General features: G+C 42.5%; 1 protein-coding gene and 1 pseudogene across 4 annotated transcripts in view; both read right to left on the reverse strand.

Annotated features, from left to right (window-relative positions):
* The window catches only part of CCDC60 (coiled-coil domain containing 60), a 165,704-nt gene that overhangs the window by 80,463 nt on the left and 66,732 nt on the right, over positions 1 to 18,509 (reverse strand). For all 4 annotated transcript variants that reach the window (XM_070475268.1, XM_070475266.1, XM_070475264.1 and 1 more), the window contains one exon: positions 8,453 to 8,532. In XM_070475268.1, the coding sequence (XP_070331369.1) occupies positions 8,453 to 8,532 (80 nt within the window). The remainder of the gene's footprint in view (positions 1 to 8,452; positions 8,533 to 18,509) is intronic.
* Positions 2,183 to 3,463, reverse strand: LOC110140568 (nucleophosmin pseudogene; annotated as a pseudogene).

Genomic DNA, 18,509 nt, shown 5'->3' on the forward strand with positions numbered 1-18,509 from the left:
AGCATTATATCTTAAAAAATGTATATAACTTAATTAAAGAATACTTCATTGCTAGAGAAGACTATCATCTGAAACTTCAATGATTCTAATGTTTTTGCAACACTCACATCACAGATCACTGATCACAGATCACCATTGCACATACAGTAAGAATGGGAAATTCTGAAATATTGAGGGAATTACCAAAATGTGACACAGAGACACAGAGTGAGCAAATACTATTGGAAAAATGTGCCTATAACAGACTTGTGGTGTTGCCACAAACTTTCAATTTGTAAAAAATGCAGTACCCGTGAAGCGCGGTAAAACAAGTTATGCCTGTACATCACCTTCTTTTATACTCTTCACAGGATATGGTCAATGTCCCCACCCCAATCCTGTACATTTACTTGCTAACTTGTTTGTCTTTTTGCTCAACACAAGTCATTGTCTGTTATTCATTGAGGACAGGAACCTTGTCTATTTCACTGCCCTGTCTCCTGTATATACTATGATGCCTAGTGTATACCTGGTGATTCCTGGTACTCAATAAATATTTGTTGAAGAAAATGAATGAACAGAAAACTAAGGAGGTATCAAGAAGAAGTGTCTAACTTCATACAAAAGAAAAAGCTTCTTCCTGTGCCCAAATCCCACCTCTGTCATTTCTCATTGCCCTGCTTCGGCTGTCTCCCAAAATGCAGCTGGAAAGCAAAGTCTCAGACCTTGGAAACACCTGCATAGTTTGCACCCTGCTGGGATCTTCTGGGGGAGAGGGCTAACTCATCATTGCTGCTACTGCTGCTAAGTCGCTTCAGTCATGTCCAACTCTGTGGGATCCCATAGACGGCAGCCCACCAGGCTCCCCCATCCCTGGGATTCTCCAGGCAAGAACACCAGAGTGGGCTGCCACTGCTTATTTGCAATTGCTGGTACCTAACTAAACTTTGTGTGGGTAAATCATAGCTTCAGTTTCGACACGTCTGTTGTTTTAGTTGCAGAGATGTCTGTTTCCCTTAAAACGTGTGCAATAAAAATCATCAGCAGCTTTGGAGGAAGATGTGCCATTGCCTTCAAGAGTCACCTAGAACTGGGCACATACAGAAGCCCTGGGTGTCAACTTCTGCGAGGGAAGAGAAATTCGGCAAGTGAGCGCATGGCGGCTGCTGAGTGCCACCAAACATCTGGTGGAACAGGCGAGGAGGAAAGCAGTTAGATTTTTATTCTTTTTAGCATCATGCTAAATTGGCCATGAAACCAGGGATGGTGCAATTGAATTATAAGAGGGCTGAAGTATTAAATAAAAATCGAGGAGACAATGAAGGTGTTTGGCACAAGGCGGGCTGGATTCTAACAGGAGGTGAAAAGGATATTAAAAACAGTAAGTAGAAAAGACAATATCTTCTCCACTAATAATTCACCTCATTTAATACTGTGTGATGAGGCCAAGGGGTGTGCATCTCTTAGAGGGTGATTTCCCCTGGAAAACAAGGTGTTTGCTTCTGATGGGGGATCTCTGGCTCCTTAAGTGTCAGTGGGATCCAGGAGCATGGCCAGGGGGAAGGTTTTACTGTCGTTTCTTGTTTTCTTGCTTTGTGGCTTTTCTGTCTGGCTCTTTCCACACTGTCCTTCACGGCCAGCACTTGGCTAAGGATGTTAAAGCCTGTCTGATGAGGATGTTAAATTCTAGCCATGGTAGATGTGCCTGGCAGAATGGACAGTGCAGCCTGCCAAACCAAGGATGGCAGAAGAGCCACTGTCTTTATCACCTTTCCTTCACCCCTCTGCTCCACAGGCTTAGAGGAAAGCTCTGCCCTGGTTATCTGGGGGCATGTCCGCAGAGGGTGCTGGTGTGTGTGTAACAGCCACCTCTCTGGAGGGACGATGAGCCTGATCTGTAGCTTCTGATGATTTCTGTGCACAAGTACTCCCACTATGGCTGATACTGAGCTACTGATAGGAAGTCAGTGAATGCGGAACCCCCATTATACATAATGTCTACCACACAGATACTGTAAACAGGAGTAATCTCAAGAGCACAGCCAGCAGTAAAAACCTATGACATCATTAAGGAGTGATGAGTTAAGAGTATTTATCCCGCTTGTTTTAATACGATGTACTGGGTTGGCCAAAAAAGTTCATTTGGGGTTTTCCTGTTATATCCTGTGGACAAACCCAGATGAACTTATTGGCCAACCCAATATTTTTTTTTTAAATACTGAGTTTATTTCACATGTATATTTTTGTCTCCCCACCATTTCCATCTGTCTGACCACCACTACTACTATTCCTATCATAACATTCCATACATACTTAAAACCAAGCAAAGGGTGGAGTTCCATCTTTAAAAACTAAACAGGCATTTTGGACAACACATTCTTGGCAATGGAACGTGGACAACATTTATCAGACACGGTAGTGAAAGTTCTCACTCTGCATTATAAAAAGGACAGCCAGATATCAACTGTTACAGAAATGAAATAAGAAAATTTTTAACAAACTGTTTAAGCTATTTTCTTAAAGAGACTTCCTCCACTGCCAGAGATCTTGAATAGCCTCCTGGTCAGTCATCCGGAAACAATTCTTCACATAATTGATAAACTTGGCTTCCACTTTGGGAAGGGAACCACCTTTTTCTATACTTGCTTGCATTTTTGCTTTAATGTCTTCTACAGAGCTAGGTCCTTTCGGTGTTTTAGGTGTTTTTTCCTGTTTTTTGAAAGATTATTGACCTTTTGATCTTGATGTTGATGGTTTTGAGTCTCTTCCATTTTGGTTCGATTTTTGTGCATTTTTGGCTGGAGTATCTCATACAGATTTCTTTACTGGAGCTTTTTCTTCAACTTCCTCATCAAAATCGTCATCATCATCATCGTCATCTTCATCATCATCGTCGTCTTCATCAGCAGCAAGCTTTACTTTTTTCTGGGGAAACTTGCTACCACTTCCAGGGGCAGAACGCTTTCCAGATATACTTAAGAGTTTCACATCCTCCTCCTCTTCATCTTCTGACTCTGCATCTTCCTCCACAGCTACTAAGTGCTGTCCACTGATATGCACAGGCCCTGAACCACACTTCAACTGTAAGACCACAGGTGGTATAATTTCAAAGCCCCCAAGAGAAACTGTTGGCTGTACAGACATTTTCAAAGTTGCCAGTGTTACTTTAATTGGACTGCCTTCATAATTCATCGCCTCTGCTTCAACAATGTGTAACTCATCCTTTGCTCCAGCCCCTAACTGACCGTTCTTAAAGATAACTGGTGCTCATTTTCATCATTATCCACCTTGAAGTGATAATCTCTGTCAGCCTTTAGTTCACAACCGAAAAGATAGTTCTGGGGCCTCAAGGGGCTCATGTCCATGTCCACTGAATCCTCCATGGGTTGGCGGCACGCACTTATGTGGGAGAGAAGCCGGACGGAATTAAACGATTACTATTCGAACGAGCAGCCACGCAGGACGGAATCACGTCAGGGAAAGTGGCAAACCCAATATTTAAGTTTATGTGATTTATAAACTTACAACCCAATGTGTAAGTTTATATATTTTAATTTAAGTTTATATAATTTATAAGTTTATAATTTATAAATTTATAATTTATAAGTTTATATAAGTTTATAAAATTTAATTCTTAACAGTAGCTGTGCTTAATAAGTGGTTTGCAGATTTCCTGGAAATCTAGCAAATCAGTTCTGGTTACAGGCTGACTCACTACTGCTCGTTGCCCTCCTTGGACTGGGTTGAGTCCTGGTACCTGGAACTTTTGTGGAGGAAGGCACAGTTATCAGCCTTTAGTCTACAATATAGATTACCATGGAACTCTCATTTCCAGGCTCCAGAGACTCTGGTGTGTCTTTGCATGTTGAGTGAGAATCATCTACCTCAAGGCTGTTAACATTCAGCTGGTAAGAACTGACATGGTCATAATGGTTCTGTATGGCCAGTGTCTATTCTCACTGATGAGTGCCCATGACATACATGATGGTCCTGTATTTTGAACCTCACCTCTGATCCAATTTTCCTGCTGTACCATTTCCTCTGAAGCCTGGAACATTTCCTCTGAAACCTGGAACATCCTCCAGGCATGACTGCAGAGCAGAGGACAAATCCCCACTGGGAGGTGCGCCCACAGTTGTGCACAACCCTCTTTCTTTGCCACGTGCCTGGATGTCCCCACACAGGTAACTCCTGGCCTCTTAACTCTACCTCTCATGGGTTCCTGGGTCTCCTGGGTTTCCAAAGCATCAACCTCTAAAGCCTTCTATGCTCATTCACTCAGATGTGTCTGACTCTCTGTGACCCTCTGGATGGCAGCCCATGGGATTTGTCCCAGAAAGAATATTGGAATGGGTTGCCATTTCCTCCTCCAGGGGATCTTCCTGACCCAGGGATTAAACCCTCATCTCCCATATCTCCTGCAGGGCAGGCAGATTTTTTACCACTGAGCCACGGGGGAAGTCAAAGCCCTCTAACCTGGGTTCCCACACTGTACAGGGCAATGAGTCTGCAACTAACAGAGGGGTCCCTGTGGATCTCATCCCTTGATTCTGAGGGCCAAGTACACAGGCCATCTCTGAGCTTGGCTCTGCTTGAAACTCTGAGACTGCACCATCATCACCCTTGCGTTGGGACATTCTCTGCAGGGTAATTGCAACAGTGACGATTACATGAGTCTGATGGGGCTGTCAGAACATAACACAAGGTCTGAACAACAGATGTTTATTTTCTCTTAGTTCTGGCAGCCAGAAGCCAATGATCAAGGTGCATATCCTACAGTTCAGAAGACATCTACTAGCTAAGCCCTTACCTAGCCTTTTCTCTATGTGTGCATGTTCTTGGCATCCTCTCCTCCTCTTATGAGGACACCAATCCTATTGGACTAGGGCCCCACTTATCTGACCTCACTTAACCTTAATTACATTTTCACTAGAATGGGAAAGACTAGAGATCTCTTTAAGAAAGTTAGAGATACCAAGGGAATATTTCATGCTAAGATGGGTACAATAGAGGACAGAAGTGGTATGGACCTAATAGAAGCAGAAGATATTAAGAAGAAGTGACAAGAATACACAGAAGAACCATACAAAAAAGAGCTTCAAGACCCAGATAACCACGATGGTGTGATCACTCACCTAGAGCCAGACATTCTGGGATGCAAAGTCAAGTGAGCCTTAGGAAGCATCACTACGAACAAAGCTAGTGGAGGTGATGTAATTCCAGTTGAGCTATTTCAAATCATAAAAGACAATGCTGTTAAAGTGCTGCACTCAATATGCCAGCAACTTTGGAAAACTCAGCAATGGCCACAGGACTGGAAAAGGTCAGTTTTCAATTCAATCCCAAAGAAAGGCAATGCCAAAGAATGTTCAAACTACAGCACAATTGCACTCATCTCACATGCTACCAAAGTATGCTCAAAATCCTCCAATCCAGGCTTCAACAGTATGTGAACTGTGAACTTCCAAATGTTCAAGCTGGATTTAGAAAAGGCAAAGGAATTGGCCTGAGCAAGAATTGTGGGGGGGTGGGGGCAGGGGTGTCATTCTGACACAGGTACTCCCTGCAAAGTCCAGCTAAGAAACGGGTCTGTCCCCAGTCCTCACAGGGCTACCCTCCTGCCAATCTCTAGCTTATGGTTAAGGCTGAGGGGCACTGAGACTGGGCAAAGACCCACACGCATCACCCTGTAGCACATCAGATCGTCCCTATCAGCTTGTCTGCAGGTCATTTGGTGTAGGGCTCGCTCACCGGCTTTGTTTAAGATCAAATTGCCAACATCCACTGGATCATCAAAAAAGCAAGAGAGTTCCAGAAAAACATCTACTTATGCTTTATTGACTACACCAAAGCCTTTGACTGTGTGGATCACAACAAACTGTGGAAAATTCTTTAAGAGATGGGAATACCAGACAACTTTACCTGTCTCCTGAGAAACCTGTATGTAGGTCAAGAAGCAACGATTAGAACTGGATATAGAACAACAGACTGGTTCCAAATAGGGAAAGGAGTATGTCAAGACTGTATATTGTCACCCTGCTTATTTAACTTATATGCAGAGTACATCATGTGAAATGCCAGGCTGGATGAAGCAAAAGCTGGAATCAAGATTGTCAGCAGAAATATCAATAACCTCAGATATGCAGATGACACCACCCTTATGGCATAAAGCGAAGAACTAAAGAGCCTCTTGATGAAAGTGAAAGAGGAGAGTGAAAAAGTTGGTTTAAAACTCAACATTCAGAAACTAAGATCATGGCATTCAGTCCCATCACTTCACAGCAAATAGATGGGGAAACAGTGGAAACAGTGACAGATTTTATTTTTGGGGGCTCCAAAATCACTTCCGATGGTGAGTGCAGCCATGAAATTAAAAGACGCTTGGCCCCTAGAAGAAAAGCTATGACCAACCTAGACAGCATATTAAAAAGCAGAGACATTACTTTGCTAACAAAGGTCTGTCTAGTCAAAGCTATGGTTTTTCCAGTAGTCATGTATGTGAGAGGATGTGAGAGCTAGACTATAAAGAAAGCTGAGCACTGAAGAATTGATACTTTTGAACTGTGGTGTTGGAGAAGACTCTTGAGAGTCCCCAGTCAATCCTAATGGAAATCAGTACTGAATATTCATTGGAAGGACTGATGCTGAAGCTGAAACGCCAATACTTTGGCCACCTGATGCGGAGAACTGACTCACTGGAAAAGACTCTGATGCTGGGAAAGACTGAAGGCAGAGAGAAGGGGACGACAGAGGATGAGAGGGTTGGATAGTGTCACTGACTCGATGGACATGAGTTTGAGCAAGCTCTGGTAATTGGTGATGGACAGGGAAGCCTTGCATGCTGCAGTCCATGGGGTCACAAAGAGTCAGACATGACTGAAAGACTGAACTGACCTTTTCAATGGCCCTCTCTCCAAATGCAATTATGTAGAGGGTTGGGGTTTCAACACACAGATTTTGAGTGGACACAATTCAGTCTGTAATAACTACTGATCACTTGAAATGTGGTTGGTCTAAATTAATATATGTTCTAAGTGTAACTATACACTGTGGATTTTCATCATTCACCTGTTTTCATCACATGTTCAAAAGATAATATAAATTTCTCATTAATACCTTTTAAAAAATACAAAACCAATACAACATTGTAAAGTAAAATAAATAAATTAATTTAAAAAATGCTATTTGAATTAAAAAATACCTTTTTATATTGATTACATGCTGAATGATAATATTTTGGATATATTTGGCTAAATATATTACTAGAATGACTTTCACTTGTTCTTTCCCCCACTTTAAAATTTTTTTTCAATGTGGGCTACTGAAAATTTTTAATTTACATGAACAGATCATATTATATTTCTGCTGGACAGTGGGTGTCCAGAGACCCTCTCAGAGCTGATACAGCCACCCCTCTGGTGGTTGGTGGGGGATTGTTCTCTGGGGCCCTATCTTGATGCCTCCCTTCATCCCCCCTTCATCCCTTCCTTCTCCCCAGTTTCTAAAGCCCATACCTCTCTGCCTCTTCTTGGGCTGAGTCATCCCATTCAGTCAAAGCTGTGCTGTTACACAGGTGGGCAGCAAAGGAAGGACTTCCTGACCACAGCAGTGAGGACGGAAACATGTCCCTGTGATTCTGACCAGGGTCTGGCTCAGAGTGGGAGACGCGTAAGAAAAGCAGCCCGCCAATCCCCACGCTGCCTGTAGCACCCCCCGCTTAGCATGTCTCTTGTGTGTTTTCTGTTAAAAGAACCTCCATTTCTTACCCTGCCCTGAGTTGCTCTGCCAAAAGCCCCATGTACAACCCCATGTTGGAATGTTACAGGTCCCAGGAAATTCCACCTCACCCCGCAGCAATGAATAAAATATGGTCCCAGATCTCTGCTCTTGCTACCTTGCAGGAAGGAAATGGTGGGGTGGACAAAGCTATGAGTGACACTGTATACAAGGCTCTGGCATTTTAATGTATTATTTCACCGTGTCTTTCTAACAAACCCATATTATTATATTCACTCTACAGTTAAGGAAACAGACTCAGGGAGGTTAAGAAGCTCCTCCAGGGTCACCATCTGGCAGGTAGCTGGGCCCATATTTGAGACCAAGTCTGTCTGACTCTTGGCTACCATGCTGTGGGTGTGCCATAAAAAGGGAAGAATTTTCATGTGCTCCAGCACATGAAGACTCTTTTGAGTTGGATTCAGTCCCTGGAAGGAAAGCAGAGGGAATTCTAGGCTCAGGACTGGCCTGAGCAAGAATGGGAAGGTCACTCTGGTGCAGGTCACTCTGGTACTCCCTGCAAAGTCCAGCCAAGAAATGGGTCTGTCCCAAGTCCTCACAGGGCTGCCCTCCTGCCAACTTATGGCTCAGGCTGAGGGGCACTGAGACTGGGTAAAGACCCCATGCATCCCCCCGTAGCCCACCAGCTCGACCCTATCAGCTTGTCTGCGGGTCGTTCAGTGAGGGGCTCACTCACCGGCTTCGTTTAAGGTCTTTCTTGAGGTTTATTATTTCCTTCTCCATATACCTGATGCTTCTCATTGGCTTTTCTGGGACCTGAGGGAAGTCAAGAAATGAGAGGAAAAGCTTTAGTACAACTGTTAGCAGTGAGCTGGGCTGCAGGAGGCTCATGTGTTCATGTGAGACGTCTGATCAGGCTGGAGGGGACCCTGGGGGTCACAGCATCCTTGTCTCCACCAAAGAGAGGCCCTGGGGCATGCTGGAAACAGCAAGAGCTTTGGAGATGGACGAATCTGAGCTCTGAACCTCGTTCTGTCTGGTGACTACCTGTGTGACCTTGGAAAAATTACTCATTCTCTCTGAGTCCTAGTTTCTTCAGCAGAATGGGGGGCTATTTCTTACCTTGTTGTGATGATCAAATTAGTTGCTAAATTTCTGACTCACGGCAAACTTTGGAAAAACAGAAGCTTCTATTACAAGCATTATACTCAAACAAAAAGTTAAATATTGATAATCATTGTTGTAGGTGGCACAGGTAGTGGATTTAGACAGCTGAATTTTGTCAATATAAAGATGCAAATGTACCCTTCCCACTGCTCCCCTAGCAGGATTTTATGAGTGATTTATCCAAGTAATTGTTTATGGGATTTTCTTTCCCTTTTTGCTATTCATTTGCCTTTCTTAGCCACTGGGGAAACCTCACAAGACAAATTTATTACTCAGAGGTGGATACTGGGTCAATATAAAGAAGAGAGTTCAATTAACTATATTTTAATATAAAAATCACTTTTCTCAGCCACCAATTTGGTGAACAATAACAAGACTATTAACTTGATTATCTTGTCTTAAAGTCAATTCCTGTAATATTAGGTTTTTTTTAATTAAAGGAAATGCCAAGAAATTATGAGAAAATGGATGCTTTCAGATGAAACTGGTGGGAGAATACATTGTACTGTCTTTTCTGAAGGGCAATTCATCAGTGCATACTAAATGCTGTAGAAGTGGGCATGCCCTTGGGTCTAATGATTCTTCTGCTGTCAGGCATCCTGTGGGACTATCCTTGCATGGGCACAGAGGTTCATCCACAAAACTGCTAGGATGCTGCCTGTGACAGCAAACTCATTGAAATCACAAGTTCACAATAGAAGACAGGTTCAGCAATCATGGTGCCTCGTAAGGACAGAATGCTATGCAGCAATTAAATGTAATGACAGTATAACAATGTAAAGTGTAGAGATGCTCTGAGGAGTTCTCTGAGAAAGACTCATTACAAAGTAATAGGTAATGCATGATTCTTTGTTTTTGGAAAAATGATCTGTTTGGATGTACACATATCAAAAGATATTAAAAAAAAAACTCCCTTGTCATGTGGTAATTCTCTCTGGGGTGGGATTATGGCAGATTTTATTACGTTCTCTTAGCTTATGTGATTTTCCCATTGCTCTGCAGTAAATGTTAATCAGTTATATAATAAACGAAGAGAAAAGATTTAAAGAAAAAATAAACAGCAAGTGAAATTTGACCACAGTGGATGGGTGGAACTGTATTGAGAGTGGTTTCTGAAGGCACAGTGAGGACGGGTCAGCTGTTCACAGAAATCATAGTAATGTGCACATGTGGGAGGAGGCCTGGCACTTTTCAGCAGCCATCATCACCCACTTTCTCCAAAAATAAAATTGGGCTGTGGTGCCTGCTGCTCTGGGCCCCTTGAGTGGAATGAAGAAGGAAGGGAATGGAGCCATATCAAAACTGAATGAATGTGGATGGACCCAGAGATTGTCTACTGAGAGGAGTAGGTCAGAGAAAGACAGATATCGTATGCTATTGATTACATGTGGAATCTAAAAAAATGGTACAAATGAAGTTATTCACAAAACAGAAACAGCATCACAGATTTAGCAAACGAATTTATGGTTATCATAGGATGGGGGAGGTTAGGATTGGAGGTTAGATTTGGAGGTTAGGATTGCCATATACACACAGCTATGTATAAAATAGATAACTAATAAGGACCTCCTGTGTAGTACAGGAAACTCTACTCAATACCCTGTTATGACCTGTATGGAAAAGGAAGCTAGAAAAGAGTAGATATATAGGTATACTGTGTAACCGATTCACTTTGCTGTAGAGCAGAAACTAAAGCAGCATGGTGAGACATTACACTCCAGTAAAATATTTTTTAAAAATTGAATGACATTTCTGGTGGGGTGGAGGAGATGCAGAGTGGGGTCTGGAGTAGAGGGAAGGGACTGTCACAGGCTTGCCTGATTCTGAACCACTTTTCTCCTGGGCTACCGAGTATGTGTCCTGTGCCAGGCAGCTCAGATTAGAGGTGGAGAGTCTACTGCAAGTCCCCAGGGTACTCCTTCTGGTTCACTAAATAAAGCATGCATGCATGCATGCGTGCTCAGCAGTGTCTGACTCTTTGCGGCCCCATGGACTGCAGCCCGCCAGACTCCTCTGTTTGTGCAATTTCCCAGGCAAGAATACTGGAGTGGGTAGCCATGTCCTTCTCCAGGGGATCTTCTGACCCAGGGGTGGAACCTGGGTCTCTTGCATTGGCAGAATGACTTCACCATCTGAGCCACCAGGGAAGCCCATGGAAGTAAATATAACATATTGTAAGAAGGGACTGAACCCATGTCTCTTGTGTCTCCTGCATTGGCAGGAAGATTCTTTACCACTGGCACCACCTGGGAAGCCCAAATAAAGCATAGAGGATACAAAAAAGTATCTGAGACAGCCTTGAATAAGTTCTGCTAGACATGAAACAATGAAGTCATTTATAAACTTTATCTTTCTTGCTATCATTAGCAATAACTTATAGGTAATATATCAAGCTTATGCCAATATACCAGGGTGTTTCTATCCCTTGGCTGAAAATTGATGGCAAATCTATCAGTTTTCATCTTGAGGGATGGTGAAGTGGGTGGAGAGGGAGACTTCCAAGGAGGCCTGTAAGAATTCCAGGAGTTCTTCTTAAAACTTCTAAATAATGGACGTTGGCTTTTCTTGCACTCCTGGTATCCCTTCTCTCCTCTTGATATGTGTTTGCCTGCCCCTCTCCCATGCAGCACTGGAGCCTTGGAAAAAACTCATGGTATCAGCAACAGGGGTGGTCCTAAGTGGCTGGAGCCAGACAGCACAGAGCCCACCTCTCAGTGGGCTGGCGGAGGGATGGTCATGTGACCCAGTTTGGACAATGAGTTACACGGTTCTAAGAAACATGATTCCTAAGTCTAAGGAACCACAGGCAGAGAAGTTCTATTTCCTCAGAGACTATGGACAGAGAAGCAGATACCTGTGGGGGTGTTGGCAGCCATTTTGTGCCCATGAGGGAGCCACCCTCCAGCTGAATAAGATGTGGGGAAGACCAGAGAGAAGAGTCAAATAAAAACCTGTTCCATGGTACCTTGCTGAATTGATCAACCTTCATTAGAACCTGAACTTTTCACAAACATTTCCTTTATTATTTCAACTGGTTTGACTTGGCTTTTCTTTCCCTCACAACCACAGTATTTCTGAAACAGCTTCCTCCCTTAGATGTGTCAGGGCAGCAACAGATCAATAATTATTTCAACCAGTTCTCTTTTTCCTCTAGAAAATTAAGATCAGATGATCTCTGTTCTGGTGCATTTTTCAGTGAAAGCAATGAGACTGCCCTATTTTGAGATCAAACATTTGAAATCAGGGTTGCCTTTTTCTAATCCCCCCTCCTTTTATGAGCACCCAGTTAATTCCTTCTTTCAGAACCAAAGCAACTTTCATCACAGATGTTATGATTAGAACACATTTATGAACAAAGACAAAATGAACACATTCAGATTCCCTTGCCATAATTTGAAAATCTATGACTGAAATGCTTCCTGGTGTCAGTTGTGTACCCTTTACTCTCCTAAACATCCCATGTTTCACCCCTTCATGAAAGAACTATGATAACTGTCCAGATTTCAAGTATTTTCCCTGAAATCTCACCTAATGACAGTCGCCTGTGCACCAGGAATTCACACTACTGCAAAAGACTGAGTTTATATAGACTGGGATTGGTGCTGAACAATTTACAGCCGCAAAGCCAAACTATGTCCTTGGCTTGACACAAGGCTTTAGCAGGAGAAGATTTGCTCCACAAGTGCTGAAATTATTGCAGTATTTCAGAGGATTCTTAGGAGACCATTTTTATTGTGACAATTGTTTAATTACAAGTGAAATAAGCCACTGGTAATAACCGACATTGAATGAGGGAGTGCTGGCAGTCAGGATATTTATAAACATACTTTGATGTGAGCACAATGAGGAGTTCACAAAGCAACTAAGAACTGCCATCTCTACAACCCTTCTAGAGGGCAATTTCACCATAGGTAATGACAAGTCTTAAAACTACACACTCTTTTGCTCCAGAAAATCTGCTTCTATCCAAGAAAATTATGCAGCAAGGATAAAAAAAGATTTATCCATGAGGATGTCTACCACAGCACTGTGAGTAATAGTGAAAAACGTTTAAACGTCCAGCAACAGGCACTGGGCGAATAAATTGTGGTCGAGCCAGACAATGGTATATGATGATCTGAATTTGGTACTACTATTTAATGTTGCTGAGATGCGTACTCAACTGATGTGGAAGGGAGTATAATTTCAAGGATAAAATGAATGTTACAAATACAAAGAGCTTAAGAGCTTAGATCATGGAGAATTTTAAAGTTTACATTCATAAAAATCTATAGAAATTCCTGAAAAAATCTACAAACTGATATAAACTATGATTTAAAATATTGATACATGGCAAGGTATAAGCAGGTAGTAAGTATTAGTCGCTCAGTCATGTCTGACTCTTTGTGACCCCATGGGCTGTAGCCTGCCAGGCTCCTCTGTCCATGGGAATTCTCCAGGTAAGAATACTGGAGTGGGTTGCCATGCCTTTCTCCAGGGGATCTTCCGACCCAGGCCCAGGGATGGAACCCGGATCTCCTGCATTGGCAGAAGGACTCTTCACCATCTGAGCCACCAGTGAAGCCCATGGAAGTAAATATAACCTATTGTTAAAAGGGATGCTATCTTAGACTGCTTGAATTGTAGATAAATAATAATTTTTATTTTGGCTACATTTTTTTCCTGATTCTAAAATAGCTATGTCAACTATCTAATAATAAAATAATAGCATTGTTCTTATTTGTAACGCAATTCTGACTGACTATCAAAATAAGCAAAATGTAAGTTTTTAATGTTGTTTTAAACAAGTGATCTAAGAGCCTGGAATGATGCAATTTAAAAGTCTATTTTGGGCACAAATGAACTTATCTATAAAAGAGAAATAGACTTACAGATGTATTAACAGAAAACAAACTTATGATTACTGGTGGGGGGTATAAACTAGAAGACTGGGGGGGATAAACATATACACACTACTACATAGAAAACAGATAAAAGGGCTTATCATGCAGCACAGGGAACTCTACTCCATGCTCTGTAGTGGACACTATGGAGAGGAAGCTAAAAAAACAGAGTGTGTGTGTGTGTGTGTGTGTGTGTGTGTGTGTATAGAGCAGAAACTAACACAACACGGCAAACGAACTGTGTTCAGCACGTTCGTTTTCTAAGTTGTGTCTGACTCTGAGACCCCGTGCACTGTAGCCCACCAGGCTCCTCTGTCCATGGGATCTTCCTGGCAAGAATAGTGGAGCGGCCGTTTCTTCCTCCATGGCATCTTCCTGACCCAGGGATCAAACCTGTGTCTCCTGTATCTCCTACCCTGCAGACTGTTCACTGCTGAGCCACCAGGGAAGCCCTATGTAAATAAACTATACTCTAGTAAAAAAAATTAAATTAAATTAAAGTATATTTTAACACACAGTATCAGGCAGGGGTACAGGCAGGAAATCATGCTAGATAGTTCAAGAGAGGGACTGTAACATAGGGGAGCAGTTACAAAGGTGTCAGAAGCGCTGAAAAGCCAAATTAGGGAAGATAAGTCATGCTAGAGATGAGCAAAATGAAAGTTCTACCACTTCTGGTGCTAGGACTAAGGGAAAAGGTAGCCTTCAGAAGCTCTAGAATTGGGCCACTTGGCAGAAGCTGGACTTGTGGAAGATGTGTATTTTCAGCTGAAGGTGCCACCAGAAACTGAATGGGAGATGGGGAGAAATATAGTAGCCTTCCTCCTTCTCTCTCTCCCTCTCTTTCTCCCTCCCTCCACTTTCCTGCCCCACCTCCTACTGGCCAAACCTACAGGGAAGCCAGCTGGTAAGGGTGCCTGGGAAATGTAGTCTGCAAGGATCAGTCTTCTACGGGGAGTAGGAAATGAAAATGACTCCTCCCAGCCCCTACCATACAAATGCCTTGGCTCCAGGTGCTGATCAGTTATTTTTGGACTATAAGTCTGGTTTCCCCTTTAATCGAGGAGCCCTTTGCAGATGATAACTTTGTACATCCCTTATCTTTTGATTCTAAGCCTGACACCCCCAGAATTTCTTGTGGCTAAGATGCATATCCAAAATTAGGATCATTCTTGCTCTCTCAAGATCATTATCAAAACCCACCTTTCAAGAAAATGCAAAACTCTCCAACTTTTCCCAGTTTCTTTCCCCAGGAAGTACTGTATATTCCAGATCTCGGAGACCAGCTCTGCTTGTGTCAAAACTCCTGTGTTTTGTGTATCACACACTTTAGGTCCTTCCTGCCGAAAAACAAGCTAATGCTAAGTATTTCCTCCCTACAGACGCTGATTAAGGTGTCTCCTTACTGAGGTAACACGTTTGTAATACAACTCTACGTTTTAGACTATCATCTGGTTAAAAAATGAACTAACAGGTACCAGGGAAAGATTATGGCTAATTCATATCAATGTATAACAAAAACTACTGTAATGATGTAAAGTAATTAGCCTCCAACTAATAAAAATTTAAAAAAAAAAAAAAAGGAGAAAATAAAAGCCAAGTATAATCCTATCACCATGTCCTTGGATGTCCTTTGTTTCACTTTCTGCAGTCACAGAAAGTCCCTAGCTGAATTTCAGAAAAGCTATCCTGGGAGACTTGATTTTGTCTTTGCTTCCCTTGGGTGTGCCATTGGACTTAAGATCCTTCAGTTCTTCCATTGCTTTGCAGAGTGTAGGTGGTACCTCCATTCTCTGTTGCCAGGAAAACCAAGACGAATCTCTGCCCTATCCCCTTCTATATCACGTGTCCTACCTCTCATCTATATATGGGTCTTTGAGGGCAGGACTGTGAGAAATACATGACATCCTGCAATGTATCAGGCTGAAAGATGGTACATTTGTATAGACCCATAGTGGAGCCTGAGGTAGGGATGGTTTGGGGGCAGGTACATTCACATTTAGGGGCTTATTACCCTGTGGCTCAGTGGTAAAGAATCTGCCTGCAATGCAGGAGATGCAGGAGACAGGGGTTTGATCCCTGGGTTAGAAAGTTACCCTGGAGGAGGAAATGGCAACCCATTCTAGTATTCTTGCTTGGAGAGTCCCATGGACAGAGAAGCCTGGTGGGCTACGGTTCATAGGGTTGCAGAGTTGGACATGGCTAAAGTGACTTAGGGCATGCACACACACTTAAATACATTTAATACTCATGTGCTGGGATTGTTTTAAACAGTAGCATTTGGAAATGATTTGGCTTAACTTGATAGCTGACAAGTAGAGGTGGTAGGAATGCATGGAAAGACCTTTGTTGTCCAAAAGGCCCAGGTTGGGGTCCTGATTCTGTCACTTCAGTGTTGGGTAACTGGGCAAGTCACACACCTCTTCTGTGAAGAGGACCTAATGCTGTCTACCAATGACATCATCATTCACCTACATGCCATACACGAGCCTACATAGACATACATCAGTGTGTTCTTTGAAATACATGATTCCACTTAGTCCTTGCCTCATTACTATTCTCCCCATTTTACAGAGGAGCAAATTGAGGCTTCAAAAGGAGAAAACAACATACTATTAAATGGCAAAGTCAGGCACTGAAATCAGTTAAGTGACATCAAAGCACATGTCTTGTTTCAGGTTTCTGTTGTTGTCTCTCTCTTTTAGTATATAAATTTCAGGTGTACAGCATTACAATTTGACATCTGTACACACCACAAAGTGATACCACCACACCAAATGGATGGTGATACCATCCATCACCAAACAGGTGACCTCTATCACCTGTGTCACTCACCTCCCCTACCGCCTTCCTTTCTGGTAACCACTAATCTGCTCTCTGTATCTATATATTTGTTTTTGTTTCATTTATTGATTTTTGAGTCTACATATGAGTGAAATCATACAGTATTTGTCTTTCTCTGTCTGACTTATTTCACTTAGCATAGTACCTTTAAGGCCCATCCATGTTGTGACAAATGGCTGGATTTCATTCATTTTATGGCTGAGAAGTATTACACACACACACACACCACATCTTCTTTATTTATTCACCCATTGATGGCCACTTAGATTGTTTTCATATCTTGGCTATTGAAGTGGAATGTTTAAGTCTCATATGGCAGTTCTTTTCTTAATTTTTTGAGGACTCTCCATACTATTTTCCAGAGTGGCTGGAAATACAGTCCGATCAACAGTATACAAGGTTTCTTTTTCCCCCACATTCTCCAATTCTTGTCTTTTAGATAGTAACCAGTCTAACAGGTGTGAAGTGATACCTCATTGTGGTTTTGATTTGCATTTCCCTGATGATTATAGAGATGCCGAATGTCTCTTCATGTATCTGTTGACCATCGGGATACATCTTCCTTAAAAAATGTCTGCTCAGATCCTCTGTCTAGTTTTTAATCGGGTTTTGTTGTTGCTGTTTGTTGTTGAAAAGCATGTGTTCTTAACCACTACTTTACCCTGCTTCCAATTTTGCATGGCAGGGACTAGACAAGGGATAGCAGTGACAGCTATTAATTTATGAATGCTGCCTCCAAAGCTGGCCCACTGAATTTTGTTAGATTTTGTCATAAGAATTTTTATACAGCAGAAGATCAGAATGATTGGTTGAAGGTCAAGGCCAGAGAGGCAATCTTTCAAATGTCTGTTGTTCTCTTGTCTTTTGTGAAAGAATGTTCTAAACCCATCTTCGTTAGTTCTTAAAATATGATCCACTTCCTCGAATCAGATTAAGATGGAAATGAATTCCTGCTAAATGTACTTGGGTTGATACAGACGTCAGGGGAACAGCTGGGGATGCTCTGTCAAGTGTGAGGGGGGCAGGGGAAGGGAGACGGTGGAAAAAAAGCACTGAGGAACAGGCAAGACATCTAGCAAATTGCAGACTCATTATGGACAAGGTCCCCAGAACAAAGCAAGCAGAGAGGGGGCAGGGTCCAAGGGAAGAGTGTACACGAGTCCAGGGAACTCAGTCTGCACACGGATATTTAAGCTTCTGGTGGTTTTATGATGGTGACAGATGCTTGCTTTGCTTGGGGAGAGTAAACTTCTTTGCCATAAGGGTATAAGGCAGGCACCCATTTACAATGTATGGATAACCCTGAACTAGTGACCTCATCCAGATGCAGACCTTGCAACTGAAATATGAAATGAGCTCTTGAGTTCTTTAGAGACTCTCTTCACTCAAGGCAGGGTGCCTCCTTTAGACAGCATTTGTTATTTTTGAGGCATCATTGACATAGAACATTGTTTCAGGTATACAACATAATGATTTGATATTTGTGTTGTACACCACAAAAAATCCACCACAAGATAAATCCTCCACAATAAACCTAGTTGACATATGTCACCTTACATGGTTACAGAAATTTTTTTTGTGATGAGGACTTTTTAGACGGACTCCCTTCACAACTTTCAAATATGTAATACAGTATTATTAACTATAGTGACCTGTATGGTCATTCTGCAGAGTAAATGACCTGAACTCCTTAAAAATATTAACATCTACATCAGCTGGGCCCTGTGGGAAGTGGGCACTGAGACAGGAGCACAAGAGTCTTACTGAGGGTGAGAAAGAGAAAAGGAGTGAGCAGGACTGGGCAGACAGAGTCTCAGACCACGATGGGGACCTGCTGAAGTCTCAGCCTGTGCAGCGTGAGCTCCAGAGCAAAGCTGGCCCACGGCAGGAATCCAAGCG

Source organism: Odocoileus virginianus, chromosome 12, assembly GCF_023699985.2.
Source record: "Odocoileus virginianus isolate 20LAN1187 ecotype Illinois chromosome 12, Ovbor_1.2, whole genome shotgun sequence".
NCBI lineage: Eukaryota > Metazoa > Chordata > Mammalia > Artiodactyla > Cervidae > Odocoileus > Odocoileus virginianus.